The 14,307-nt window shown below is 45.2% G+C and overlaps 1 protein-coding gene across 16 annotated transcripts in view; it reads right to left on the bottom strand.

Annotated features, from left to right (window-relative positions):
- Positions 1-14,307, bottom strand: part of ADGRL1 (adhesion G protein-coupled receptor L1) — a 133,148-nt gene that overhangs the window by 9,390 nt on the left and 109,451 nt on the right. For 6 of the 16 annotated variants that reach the window (XM_083597579.1, XM_083597580.1, XM_083597571.1 and 3 more), the window contains 14 exons: positions 13,033-13,071; positions 11,464-11,647; positions 8,621-8,743; positions 8,278-8,483; positions 7,799-7,969; positions 7,171-7,380; positions 6,321-6,541; positions 5,522-5,588; positions 4,672-4,763; positions 2,213-2,381; positions 1,373-1,501; positions 1,133-1,229; positions 611-739; positions 74-91 (listed from right to left, as the gene is read on the bottom strand). In XM_083597579.1, coding sequence (XP_083453705.1) covers positions 74-91; positions 611-739; positions 1,133-1,229; positions 1,373-1,501; positions 2,213-2,381; positions 4,672-4,763; positions 5,522-5,588; positions 6,321-6,541; positions 7,171-7,380; positions 7,799-7,969; positions 8,278-8,483; positions 8,621-8,743; positions 11,464-11,647; positions 13,033-13,071 — 1,855 coding nt within the window. Of the gene's footprint in view, positions 1-42; positions 92-610; positions 740-1,132; positions 1,230-1,372; positions 1,502-2,212; positions 2,382-4,671; positions 4,764-5,521; positions 5,589-6,320; positions 6,542-7,170; positions 7,381-7,798; positions 7,970-8,277; positions 8,484-8,620; positions 8,744-11,463; positions 11,648-13,032; positions 13,072-14,307 lie in introns of all 16 variants that reach the window. The other 10 variants (XM_083597577.1, XM_083597574.1, XM_083597576.1 and 7 more) reach the window with 2 other exon arrangements.

Below are 14,307 nucleotides of genomic sequence, written 5' to 3'. Positions count from 1 at the left end.
CCCCCAGCCTGCCAGTCAAACTAGCAATGAAGGAAACATTACTGCGAAATGGAACTGGAAAGGAGGGACGTACTGGACTCTCGGAAGCTCCCTGCAGGCAGCAACAGTTGGGAGAGGAAGAGAAAAGAGAGAAAGAGGGTTATCCAGGTGGCTGGGGCCAGTAATGCAAAATAAGACATGGCCCAAATCCTCTCTGTGGCCATAGCTCAGTGGCACAGCACCAGCTGTTTGCTCCCTGGCATCTCTAGGTACGGCTGGGACTCTGGGGAGCCACAGCCAATCAGTGTAGATAATACTGAGCAAGAGGGACCAATGGTCTGTCTCAGTACAAGGCAGGCTCTTATGCACCGGGAGAGTAAAGGAGGAGCTCCTCCACTGCCACTTCTCCTGACCCATTCCTCCCAGCGCCCAGGCTTGAGGAATTACTTTTTCACCAGACTCAAAAGCAGAAATCTCAGGTGTTTTTTCTGCTTTCTACCTACCCCACCCCTCATTTTCAATAAGGAAAATGTGGAGCTCTGTATTTGTGTGTGCAAATGGAACCCTAATTCAGTCTGGGGCATCAGTCTAGAGGGGAAAGTATGGTTATCCTGGGTGACGATGCCCTTACCTGGGGAGTTGAAGACAGGTGGTGAGGCAGGGTTGAAGCCCACGGACTCAGCAATGAGTGTGTTGTAAGGACTGGTCCCGCCCCGTGTCTGCAGCACGGGGTTGGTCAGCAGGTGGTTCCCCATTGTGCCTGCAAAAAGTAGTATAGGCAAAGGTGTTAGCACCATGGAGGTAGAAAGTGACTTGAGCCTCCACATCTGGGGTTGGAGGATAGGCTGGAGATGGGGAGGAGACTGAGTAACTTGGCTCGGGGGGGGGGGGGAAGAATCATGGCCATGTGAGCAGAACTACATTGGAGGCCACCAGAGATAGCCGAGGAGAAAAGGTGACTCTCTGGGAGAAACTGATACAGAGTGGTGTTTGTTAGGGATCTCTTTCATCTGCTTGGTTGTAGAGAGTGGGGTCGGGGAGCAGTTTTAAGGGTGGGGCAGGAACCTCTTAGTCAGGTGTGTGGGTACAGGCCTGCCCTCTGGCTCACAAAGGAGTCGCCGGAAGTGATGGAAAATACAGAGTGACTGCTCACCTCGATTAAGGGTGGGAGTGCTGTTGAGATCACCCGCCATAAAGCTGGACTCAGTTTGCTTCCTTACAGTATCATTCCACATTCTCCGGATTCGGCTCTGAAAAGACAGTCCCACTCTGGATTCAGTAGGGCAACTAGACCCCCAGGGGTATTGTGGCCTAAGAATATGTCCCAGCCTCTCCTGTTCTCCAGACCAGTAACAGCAGCACTACCCCCCCAGCCCAGTCTGCCCAATGGTACCTGTGTCCCAGTGTAGTAACGGTTGTTGCTGCGGATGGCTGAGGTCTTGAGGGAGCCCAGTGTGGCCCCTGGCGGACTCCGTAGGCAACAGGATGCATGTCGCAGGCATTTGCTGAATTCCCGGTGAACCTGGTGCATTGTAGGGAGGAGAGTCAAGGAAGGGGGAAAGGCATGAATTGTCTTGGCTACAGCATGGTCATTCAAGCTGGTTCTGCCCTCTTAGCTAAGCCTTTTCTTCACTAGGGCAGCAGTGTTCCATCAATTAATTACTTAAATTTATGAGTTTAAAACATTTACTTAAAAAGGGTCACAATTAATCAGGCAGATATTTTATAAAGATGAAATACTTATTAAAAACTGCAGGTGGCAAGCATCATCTTAAAGGGGCACTCCCTCCTTTTCTCTCACGCACAGGAGGGAATGATTCTTCTAAGATGATGCCTGCTATGATACATGAGTATGTTATTTAAAACAAAGAAAAAGACCCGTCTTCATTCAGAAACTATTTTCTTTACTTCTATGCAAACTTAATTGATTAATTAACTAATTAATGGACTAAAACTTGTTTAATTGACTCGGTGTTTCTTGTTTTTTAATCAGGCAATTGTCCTATGCAATTCATTTCAATTTGGACCCAAAGTCCTTTGCAGAGTCAATGGTTCTCTTCTCTTTAAGGCCCCTGCATCCCCAACATGCAAGCAAGGTTGACAGCTCTGCCCAATGACCCTGGGTCTCCTAAGTCCCTCAACCAGCACCTCAGAATACCAGCTCCCATTGTTCTCCACAACTTTAAGCAAAAAGTGCTGTCCTTCAGTTCTGGACTACAGATACAGTACTCACCTTTTTCTGTAGTGCACAATGAAACACGAAGATGAACATGCCCTGGAAAGCATTGAAGGTGGTGAAGAGATAGGCCATGACAACAGACTCCTTGTTGATGAAGAGGAGACCAAATGCCCAGGTGAGGCCCAGGAGAAAAAGGAGAGTGATTGCTCCGAGTGCCCAAGACCTGTAGAAGGAGACACTAGTGAGTTCAGGGAATTGGGAGTCCTCACCAGAGCAAAACTAGTCTCACATCTCCCGGCTGTTATGCTATAGATGCCTCTGTACAACTTCTGGCACCAAAGAAACAGTGAGACAATGTTAGGGGGATGGAGAGAGAAAGATGGGCAAGGAAGTCAGCATGTGGGAGATTCTCCCATAGTTTGCTAGTGAGGGAGTTGTATGTCTAAGAATTACCAGCCAAATTGTTACTACAGACCTCCAGTTATTCTTGGCCCAGAAATGTTGACCAAACTGCCTCCTTTACATTTAACCTTTGTTGTTACAAAGGGCTTCCATTTGCTGAATACAAACACAAATCATGGGACTTGTGTACTACCTGCCATTTCCTAACAACACACCATAGTCCCAAATGTTAGTTTGGTGGTCGCTCGATCATTCGTTTGCTTGTTTTTTGTTTTCTTTCTCTTAAAGCTTCATAAGCACTTCCACACTTGAGTGTGCTCAGACTCTAAAGGGGCTTTTCAAAATGAAAGGCTGTGAAATGGCATGGCCATATATTTGTCACTCGTCAGCTGTGAGATCAAAGGCACTCTCTAGTAGGTGCCCAAGAGACGGAGGCTAGACTTACTTACAAGCAAACATGGTTAGGATTGGCTCAGGAGTATCCTCTTACTGTCAGTTCTCCCAATCTTTGCTCTTTGAGTGGAAAGAAGTGATCAACTGTCTATTTGTACTTTGGATGAAAAAGACAAAACTAAAACCACAAAGTGTTGCTGTGTTTATTTCTGACTGAGATTTGGTAACTAAAATAAACACAGAAAGACGGAAGGAAGCAGGCTGCAAAACCACACCAGCAGTAAACAAATGCACTGGAACTCTTTGGTAAATTAACTAAAAAGAGCAGGACAAGCAAGCATGTAAAAACTGGGCTGGCAGATAGAAGTAATGGTTATATTGCCGGTAACAGTGTTAATTAGCAAAATTAAGGCTGCAATCAAAAATATGGTTATTTTGAAATATAGCCAACTTAAATCAGTAAGGCTTACTCCATGTTTACATGGTTAGGCTCTAATAAATTTTGTAAGAGGTAACCTACAAATTAGGATCAAAATACATCTGACTTGGAGTTCTGTTACTTTAATTTTTCTTTTTAACAATGAGCAACCATTTGTGTGCATGTGCATACAGAGGGCTGTGTGATTTGGATCAGGGCAATAGCACAGAGAAAGTGTGATCCACCCTTTCCCCCCTTCCTTGGTTCCATGAGGTTCATACTTTCTTAGTTCAGTTTTCATTAATGTTTGAGCTTCCCAGCTCTCTCTTTTTTATTTTTTACTGGGCTCCTCTAGATCCTTGAGAGGTTCAGCAGCCTCCTCTGTCCACAGCACTTGCTCTAGCTACTTGGGTTAAGTATTGTTCTGGGTCACTTGGGTAAGGTAAAGGTAGTTTATAAAGCTGTTAGGATTAGCTGAACTGCATTTCTCCGCTTAGTAGACTTTAAGCTATGAGTATTTTTTTTTTAACCTTAACTCAGCATTAACCAGGGTGTTCTCCCCACCTCTAGATTATTTTGTATGAATGAGTGTAAGAAGATGTGAACTTGTGAGTAACGCATGGCTTTTGACAGACTGGCATTTGCAGGCTATTTGCAGCACTGAGCTTGACAAATTCCCTCAAAGTGTCAGAACTCTAACCTCATTTGCTGCTTGACTCAGACAGCTCCACTGTGCTGACTGAATGAAGCAGCCTCACTCTATTCATCTGAGAGGGTGACAATTCCTTTCCTGAATATAAGGACACTCTCTTAAAACGAGAGAATGCACAGGAGCCTTTGCAGCGTGGTGGGTCGTGAGGAAAAGAAAGATCTACTCGACATAAAGATGGCCAGCAGTCCAAAGCCTTTGGTGAAGTGATCAAACAAAAGCTTCATAATGTTACCCAGTGTAAGCTGAGTAAGTCAACCCATATCCCAGCATTCTGAAAGGATCATCTGAGCCCATAAAGCACTATGCTTTGGCCTCTAGCCTGTTTATTCCCAGCTGTAGGTCACTCAGCTGAGTGAGACACTGCTGAGACAGATGGGGTCCTCGATATCATGGTCTGGGCAAGAGTCCGGTCCCTTTAAACCCCAAGTTGTCTGTTTTCTCTGCTCTGGCTTTGTCCCACTAAGCTGTTTTAGAGGAACCAAATACAAGGCACCACAGGAATCTGAAGGCACTAGAGGTGTGCTATTAAGGTAGGGAGAAGTTTGGATCTAAGCCAGAGGATGAAAAGGAATCCAAACATAAACTCACTTGATGTTGTCCAGTCGGCTGGAGTCAGGCTTGAGGACCGACGTGTTGCGGATCATCTTGTGCAGAGTGATCATGAGGAACACCAGGTTGATCTGGGGGATGTGTACAGATGGATGTGAGCAGGGGAAAGGGAGTCCTCTGCAAAAAAGCACCCCCCACTTTCCCCTGCTAGTGGCTTTCCCCAGATGCAGGGGAAAGGGTTTGTCAGTGTCAGTGTCTGTGTGTGATGGGAAGGAATGAGCAACATGACATCCCAGGCTAGGACATGCCATTTTAGGAGATGAAACTTAATTTTTGCAAATTTCTTCAGTGAGGGGCCTTAAAAATAAGCTTTGGGGTGTGAGGAATTCAAATCTGCTATTATTTTTGTGATTGGACAACATTCAGCTTGGCAAGACTACACTTGATGAAGAAGCAAATAAACTGCTTTCAGAAAACCAAAGAATTTTAATTTTACCTTCTGAAAATGTCAGGTAATATAAATAATAACAACGATAATAATAATAATACTGCAAGTACTTGGCAACCACTTTCAATGATTTCTACACAATTTTACACACATTCTGCTTACCAAGAAAACCTAAATTATATTTATGTAACCAAAATGTCTTTTGAAGTCCCAAGTCATGTTGCAACTTTTAAGCACCTCTCATATTTGGAATTTGAAAGTTGAAAACACACCCTACACCCAGGCACTTTTCTTAACTCTGGGAAGAAAAAGGGAGGTCTAATGATGGGTTGAGGAGGAGAGCAAGGGCTCCGGTTCTTTCCTCAACTTTGGGACTCTGATTCTTTGACTGATAAGGGAAATCCTTGAGTGTCTATTCCCAAACAATCCCTAGTGACTCACCACAATGACAGAAGAGACAGGCCCAATGAAGGTCCAGATGAAGTAGTTATCAACTCGAAGCCAACATCTGCCAAAAGAGAGCAGGGAAGTGTCAGATGGAAGCAGGAAAAACACCTCAAGGCTTGATTGCCTGAGTGCTTATTGGCACGAGATGACACTCACCCAGAAATGTGCTGTCAAAACCTTGCCTGTTCTCTGCTCATTCTTCTGCCCTGCCCCTCTGTCATAACATCCATTAAAGGACTTCTCATCCCGTATCTTTCAAGTCACCCAAACCCACCTCTAATCTTGTTCTGCCAGTTCTGTTGCCAACCTTTTCAGGCTCATGGGCAAATTTGGGTTTCTGAGCAAGTGCTATGGGCACCATCCGCTCTGGCCACATCTCTCCTCACTCCCTGCCCTGCTCTGCCTCCCCCGAGAGAGAGAGAGAGGAAGTCTGGGTAAGTCAGCTATAGTAGAAAATATAAGCCTGAAAAAGAGCATAGAACTAAAAGAGGAAGGGGGAGAGACTGTCACTCTTCCAACTTCCTACTATGTACTTTTCAAGAGAGAAGAAGGTAATCATCCTCACCACCTCATGATCAAGGGGGCAGGGCAGCTCAGAAGCTTCATGGGTGTCAGGGGAAGAATGTCACATTGGCAACCTCTGCTGTGGCGCTCCTCCTCCCACAGTTAGCGTAGAGTTATGTGTGCAGTGTACTAGCCTCCCCCCCACCCCCCAGTTATGCCTCAACCTCCTGTTTTTATCATTGCCATGCACCCTCCACTAGCCTCTCCCTTTGGCCTTCCATGTACTCACGCTTTCTCGGTGCCATAACTGCGGTAGTCAATGGCGGCCGCAATACCCACTACCAGCGCAGGGAAGCAATAGCCCCCCAAGTAGTAGTACTTCTTGCGGGAGTATTCGCTTTCAAAAACCTCAACCAGCATGAGGTAAAGGTGGATGGCTTCCAGGCACATCCAGGAGAACGCTGCCAGGAAGAAGTAGTGCAGCAGCCCTGCAAAGATGGGGCAGGCAATCTGGGATGGAAGGGGAGAGACAGAAAAAATCCTATCAGCACAATGCCTCTTTTTGTAATGCATTTATTGAATTAATTTAAAATATCCTGTTTTTCTGACTAATCCAAAAAAAAAAAGCACACAATAATAATTTTTTTTAAGGCAGTGATGATTGGAAAAGGTGCTGCACTTTTAAAAGTTGTGTAGTGACCACAAGGGGAAAATGCCCACCCTTGTACCCTGCAAACGCACACAATTTCGTCCCTGGGTCTGCAGTACCTCCTCATGACAACTGGGCATGCCTATGACACCTGGCTGTTCCCGGCAGCAGTGGTGACTTAAGCAGAGGGGAACAATTGTGTTAACTGTCCACTTCCCAGGTGTTGCTTCTGTCACAAAACAAGCACATTCCCATGCCTGGTAAACTGAGTCTGCTCTAGAGTGAGCTGAAACTTCCTGCAGATATCCCCTTCCTGTTACCCCCTCCCCTCTGTGGCTGCACTGACATGGCAAAGTCAAATGTTCCCCAGTGGGATCTCCATCCTGTCCTATTGTACCACATGCCCCTTGATGACTCTCTCAACTCCCTCCATGCAGAAGAATATGCCGTGGTGATTTTGGTGTTGCTCTGAGGGGAGATTGTCACGCACCTCATACTGTGTCTTATCAATGCCGATGAGAAAGAGGAGTTCGGTGATGAAGAGATTTATGCAGAGGTTCTTGTGGATGGTGTTGCGGTCAGTCTGCAGCCCACGCAGGAAGCAGAAAGTGGAGATGCAAATGGCCAAGCAGACCAGGGAAATCACAATGCCCACCCACGTGATGACAGACAACAGCAGCCCATTGATGCGGCCCTGGTACTGAAAGGAAAAGCGGAATGAGGCTGGATGTGCACAGCTTTCCTCTCCTGTTATGTACTCTCCCCTGTTGTAGAGTTGAAATTTTAGGTTGACTGTAATACTGGTAGCACTTAATTTACCGTCCTCTGCCAATGGACTGTTTCCATCTAATAAACTGCCACCCTCCAAGTAACTGTTAATCCAGTGCATCTTTATTACGAACAGGGAAAGAACCAACTCCCAGTGTTTCATGTAAGAATAATGACCACCCTGATTTTCTGGGTTACCCGTATGGACAAGAAGATACCGGGTGCATAATGAACTGGAAGGGGGACCTCGACAGTGGCTGGGGATGGTGGCAGAAAACCAGTTCTCTCTGCCCCCCAACCATTCTGGAGCATCTTCCCTCAGCCCCCATCAGTGAGAATGATATTCTTACAATTTCACGGTGTGCCATGAGCACAGCAAAGTTGGTGAGATGGCTGCATGCACAGGTGGTGTGGGTCGTGTTGGTCTCCACCAGCCGACAGCCCTGCGTGGACCAGTAACCCATCATGGAGCGCTCTGAGTAGTTCCAGAAAGAGCAATTGGCATTGAAGTGGTTCTTCTCCTACATGGAAAAAAATATGCCTGTAAGAATCGTCAATTACGTGGGGTGAAGCCAGAGCAGTAGAGGGGCCCTAGGCTTTGAGAAGTTGGGATACAGGAAAATGGTTCATTCTGGAGAGAATGGGAGTGAATTGGTACACAATGAAAACATCAGCGTCAATGCACTTACAAAGCATAGAGTTTCCAATGTTGGGCGTATGTGTGCAGAAATAGGATACAGACCACCAAGTGCCATAGTGGGGCATGCCCTAGGATGTGCCAAAAATGGGGGAATGAGCACACTGGTTCCAGATGTCATGCAAGTCTCACCTCCAGGTGGGAGAGGGTAAAGATGACGGGGTCCATCAGGAAGACGCGGCTAGATTCCTTGTTGATGGAGGCAGCAATAACTTGTGAGTTGACAACAAGTGAGGGGCTAATTGAACCAACTTCACTACCCAGCTTGATGGTGGCATTCTCAGTAGAGAGGAAGAACCCCAAATTTTTGTAGAGAATGAAGACAACCTTGACCACCCCTGAAGAGAGAAGAAAGGGAATCAGGGCCATGATATTGGACCACAAAAAGAGGCAAATGTGGTTCTCATCACATTAGAGAAAAGGTCTTTGAGATCCTGGCGTCCCTTTCCCTCCCCAAATTTCGTTCCCCGCTCACCATTACGACTGTTTTGCTTGATAGTGTTGGCTGAGAGTTGGATGGAATTCTTGGTGGTATACTCATGTGGGAAAACAATATCTGGCACTTGCCCCTCTGTATTCAACACTGACACCTCCAGCACTGCAATGAGGAGGAAGAGCGAGATGAATACAAGCAGGAAACATAGGCACAATATTCAGAACAATTTTTAATTATCCTCTTTTTAATTTGATTCCCCGCCCCATAAGCGGAGCATATACCTTTCACATGTTACCACATCTCTGGACTACCTGAGCAGACATGGAGCGAGCCTGTTTCAAATTATACATCTGTCCTCAAAATGCTCTGTGGACACCAAATTGCCATCCCTATTTTGTGGCTGCTAACACTATATTTGGCGATAGTTTTTGTTTTGTTTTGCCTACATCTCTATGGTGAAGTAATGTGCTAAATGCAAAAATTCTGTGCAGGCATCTGTACCACTTCTGCCTGTTTCTTCCTTTGATTTGTTATTTCCACTCACTTATGAATTGCTGTTCTCTTTCTTTGTCTAAATAGCCTGAGCTATTTTGAAATTTTATTGCTTGCACTGCTGCTCTGGGGTCACTTAATCCAAGCAGCAGTGACATACAAGAGAGGATTTTCAGAAGACTCGGCTTTAATGTTTTGTTTTAAGAGCTTTGGGTTAGGTTTCCTACCAGAAATTAAAGTCCTTCCCCCCCCCCTACAGAAGATGCTTGAGAAAGCTGTCAGTTTATAGTGCTGAAGAACATGACTACTAGAATTGTCTGCACAAAAAGAGAATTAGCTTGCACAACCATAATTGTCTAGATTCTTTGACAGTTCTGACCAAGCTAGTAACACCTGGTAGAATGCTCACTTGTAATAAAATGGTTTGGATGATGCTGTTGAAAGGTTTGGCAATAGTTGTACTAATGGATTCTATCTCATTAGTGGTTATCCAAGGCATAAAACATGGGTGGGTTTTTCCTCCTTCAATAGTGCAGGCTAACATGCTTAATTGGTTCCCTGATGTAATTTTATAGTTTTTGCCTCAGCCTTACCTTCTGCCATAAGCAGTTCCTTCTTCTTGTGCAAGAGCCAAACAATTTAGAGTGAACATCAACAGATACTGACATGTATTATTAAGCAGTACAGTGCCTGTCGGTATGTGGGACTTCCAGTGTGTGCACAGCCATAGAAGAGAGCTGCATTGGAAATCCAGCAGGAACAAGAGACCCACACAAGACCGGTGCTTATATAAATGTGTGCAGGCAAATGCACTAGGAATTTAGCGGGTGGGGGGCGGAGAGGACATCCATCTCTCCCTCCTCGCATTACTCGCCCTTTTGCCTGTCTACTCTATCTCTTTTTGCCTCCCCTAATTCCAGCCTTCTCTTCCCTCCATATGCTCCAGCTCCTCCTGCCCTTTTCTTCTCTACTTGCTTCAGCACCTCAAACTGCACCTCTTCACTCTGCTGCCCAGGAGAACTGTCTTCAGTGTAGCACTAGGGTTGGGTTTCTTCAGTGAAGCTCTGCCCTCTTGAAGGTTCTCCAGGTACAACAGTATGGTTTGGTGTCGTCACAGCAGGCAAGGAGAAAGGATTGGGAATATATGGTTCTCCAGATGTTATTGGACTCCAGCTTTTATCATCCGTGGCCACCACAGCCAGCAGCCAGGGATGATGGGAGTTGTAGTCTAACAATATTTGGAGAGCCACGAGTTTCCTATTGTTGGCTTAGACACTCTGCCTCCCCAAACTCACACAGGTTTCAAGGCAATGCATTTTCAGCTGCTTTCCCACTCGAAGCTAGTTCCTGGGTTGGGGTGCAGAGACAACGCATCTTCAATACAATGCCTCTTTCCATCCCCTGAAAGCTAGTGCTTGCAATATAGGCATACCTTGGAGATATTGCGGGTTCGTTTCCATGCCACCAAAATAAAGTGAATCACACAATTCTTTTTGTTTTTGTTTCCCAGTGCATGTAAAAGTTATGCTTACACTATACTGTAGTCTATTAAGCCAGGCCCCCCTTGCTTCACAGGCAAGAGGGGAAGAAGCCAGCTCCAGTTCTAGCCAGCTCTACTCCTGTGGGCAGAAGAGGGGCAGTGGTGGCAGGGGGCTTCCTTCCCCTGGAAGTGGCCAGGCTTCCACATCCTTTTAAGAAGCAATGTCTACAAAGCGCAATAAAGCGAGGTATACCAGTATATATCTGGGTCACTCTACAGCACAACAAAGTGATGGAACCCAGGGAACTGGATCTATTATGTTATGATTGTTATTTCTATAGCACTTTCCAATTCTCATCAGCTTCTCATCATAACAATCTAGTCAAGTAGGTTGGCTGAAGTTGACTTGTTTGAGTAAGCTTCATGTCCAAAGAACCACTTTACACAAAATAAATTTCTCTTAAAGACATTGCTTTCACAAGGGAAATGGTGTGTGCACCCTGCATATACATTGTCCTGAGTAACTAATGCACACATACCTCTTACTGGACATATAGGAACTCCTAAGGAATCAGAATCTGTGCAACTTTCTAAATGGCAGCAATGTTTAGGTAAGAAATTTGTCCAATGCACTACACAACAGATTTCCATGGTACATTTGGATGGTAGCAGTAGACGTGCTTTAAGGACAACCCCAGTGCTTATAAATAAGGACTTTTTCCATATTTAAATGACAGCTCTTCCCTTTACTACCAGTATTTGATATTTCTCCCTCTCTACATTTAGAAGGCTCAGGCACTGTGTCTGCTCCATTCAATGCAAAATTTTGAAGCAAAATATTGGGGTCTCTGAGTAGGGATAACAGCCTCCCCCTTTAGTTCTTCTATGTGAGCCCAGCATAAAGACTTACCCACATTAGTCTTGGCAGTGACAAAACGGGCTGGCTCTTTGACATTGTCAGCCAGTAGGAAGGCTCCCTCCTCCAGGATGTCAAGGAGCATTGTGGCTGTGTGCACTTGCTCTGTGGCATTCATGTCCTTCCATGACTCTAGAGCTTCAGGTCGCAGCAGGTTGTCCACCGTCTCCACCACAGCCTAGAATGACATAGAGCTCTGAGAGAGGATGGAAGCACCCCCCTTCCTCTAGCTTCCCACTGTATAATAAACCAGCTACAGATGCCTCCTCTCACAGAGAGAAAACATTCATGTGTCTTTGTGTGGTGGCATTGCTGTCACCACCTGACAATTCTTTCCAGGCTGCTTTGAGTATAATTTTACAAGTAGTGTTGGGATTTAAAAAATAAAATAAAACATTGTGCATGAACCACGCATTTGTTACTCCTTTGTTGTAAAGGAATTAGACATTCTCCCTCCAAGCAGCCCTTCCATTGTAAGGGGGTATAGTATTTTCCAAATATTCCATAGCTGGGAAAAAGCAATTCTTCCCCTGAACAGCACAGGCATTGCAATCAACTGCCTTTGGTAATGCAGTTATGTGTATTGCACAGGCACCTACTAGAAATTGCCTTTGTTGAGCTCAATGATGAGCAGAACAATCCCGTATCTAAATGTCTATTCCATTTATAACTGTTTTAGGTTGCTTTTCTCCCTTCACATTTTAGAGTCTGAACACTTCTCCATTGTATTATTTCTTCACTAGAGCACGTATTTATCACCCATGTGCCCACAGAAATGCCCTGTCATTTCGTGCTTTTCCTTTTTAAAATGTAGCTGAATTTATTATGTACTTGATGACTATTTAGGGAAGTTATGGAAAACAGCTGAAATGATGAAGCTATCCAATTATATCAGAGTAAAAGAAAATCAACAACAAATGGATAGCACTGTTGAAAACTGCTATTATTCGTACATTATTGGAACCAGAAATATAATGATAATGTACCATGATTTCCTTTAGTATTATGAGAGTTGTCTTTATGTGGTGTTCTTAGAGTAAAATAAAAAATAAATATTATTTTGTTATATTCTTTGAATCTATGTGTTTTCTCTTCCTCCCCTGCCTCCAGTTATGGAATGAGCATCTGTCATGATTTTTAAAGGAACGTGGAGGTGGGTTTTCCCAGGGAAAGTGTTAGGACCAAAAAAATAAAAAAATGCTCAGACACAGAGCTTTAAAGTGCAGACATGCGCCTAATAATGCAGTCTGGATACTCTAAAATGGCCCTATGTTGTGACAGCTCCCATGCTGATGCATTAAAGAGGCCCAGATTGGGCCCCTTTCCATTGAGGTCCTGCCCCATCTGTGTTTGGAGAGTTTCCACTGGTTAATACCAGCCCACCCATAATCTGGACAGGAGCTCTGGGACATGCCTTGCCCATGGGGACAGCTCTGCTCCACTCAAGCATGCTTGACTGAGGACCTGGATTGCTCTGTGAGATTCAAAACTGAGAAAAACTTTGCTTCTTGGGTAGCAGCTCCTATCTGGATTTCAACCACAGGACCTGTTAATCACACTCACCTTAATATAGTCCTTACATGTCCTTTCTCTCTTGTGCATCTACAGGGTGATACATCCATGCCGAAAGTGAGCAAAGGTTCAGGTGGACAAAGAGAGAGAAAATGATTAGAACGCAATTTCTGCAAGAAGGGTCCACAGGGATAGGTTCAATGGGAATCTTAAGCACATTTGCTCTGGCCATGAAGTCACTCATCAACAGGCAGAGATAATGAAGGCATATCCTGAATGAAAGTGTGGATCCAAAGCAACATCTTATTGGACATTTAGATAAGATTTATTTACATTTGCTAGAAAGACTGTTTGAGTGGCTGTACAGCAGCAGCATTTGGTGGACTGCACCTCAAAAGTAGCCATTTTCAGCATAAGCTGAATAGTCTCACATCAGACTATTTATTAAGAAGTGGGTATAGGGAACTTTGTTATTAGGATTGCATCAGACAGCATAAAATAGGGCAAGGATGTGCAACAGGTAGATCGTGATCTACCGGTAGATCACTGGACGTCTGTGGCAGATAACTGGCTCCCCCTAAAGAAGCTCAACAACTTTGACCTGAACCCCCCAAAAGGGGGTAGATCACTGCCAGTTTTTAACTCTGTGAGTAGATTGCAGTCTCTTGGGAGTTGGCGACCCCTGAAATAGGGCATGCATTACAGAACTAGAATCTTTCACTAAGCTCAAAGATCTCAGCTTTCATTTCTAGCTCCCATGGTTACTGTAAAACCTGGATGCAGGTTCATGGTTTCTAGCTCCAACCCTTCACTCTCGGTGGCATCCTTCTGCCTCAACATGCATTGCTCCCAATGCCTATAAGCACCAATCCTCCTTTACCACTCCTTGTCCCCCAACACCATGTTGCCATCTTTTTTTCCTATTGGACTCTTGTACTTTTAAAAGCTGCGCAACAAGCAGAAATCCAACCAGTGACACCTTCACCATGCAAAAAGCTTTACTTGATGAATTGCTATCCCCCCTCCCAAGACCAATTTTTTTTGCTTGAACTGGGGTCAGGCTCCCTGCCTGCCAGCCCTAGAACCACTGTCTAAGCCAGTGGCTTTCAACCAGTGTGCCATGGCACCTGTGGTGCCTTGAATGGTGGTCAGGGATGTCACAGGCAACAATGGCCTCTGCCCCTCTTTTCTTTCCTCCCTCCTCTGATGCCCTCTTGCGTCTCTGCCTCTCAAAGTCTTGCACAGCTGTTTGTTGCAGCAGCCCTGACTACAAGCTCCCCAGGCTTGTATGGTGCCTCTGGGGCTGGCCAGTGGGACTCAAAAAGT

This window comes from Podarcis filfolensis (assembly GCF_964270895.1).
Source record: "Podarcis filfolensis genome assembly, chromosome: 2".
NCBI lineage: Eukaryota > Metazoa > Chordata > Lepidosauria > Squamata > Lacertidae > Podarcis > Podarcis filfolensis.
This window is presented reverse-complemented; position numbering and strand designations above follow the sequence as displayed.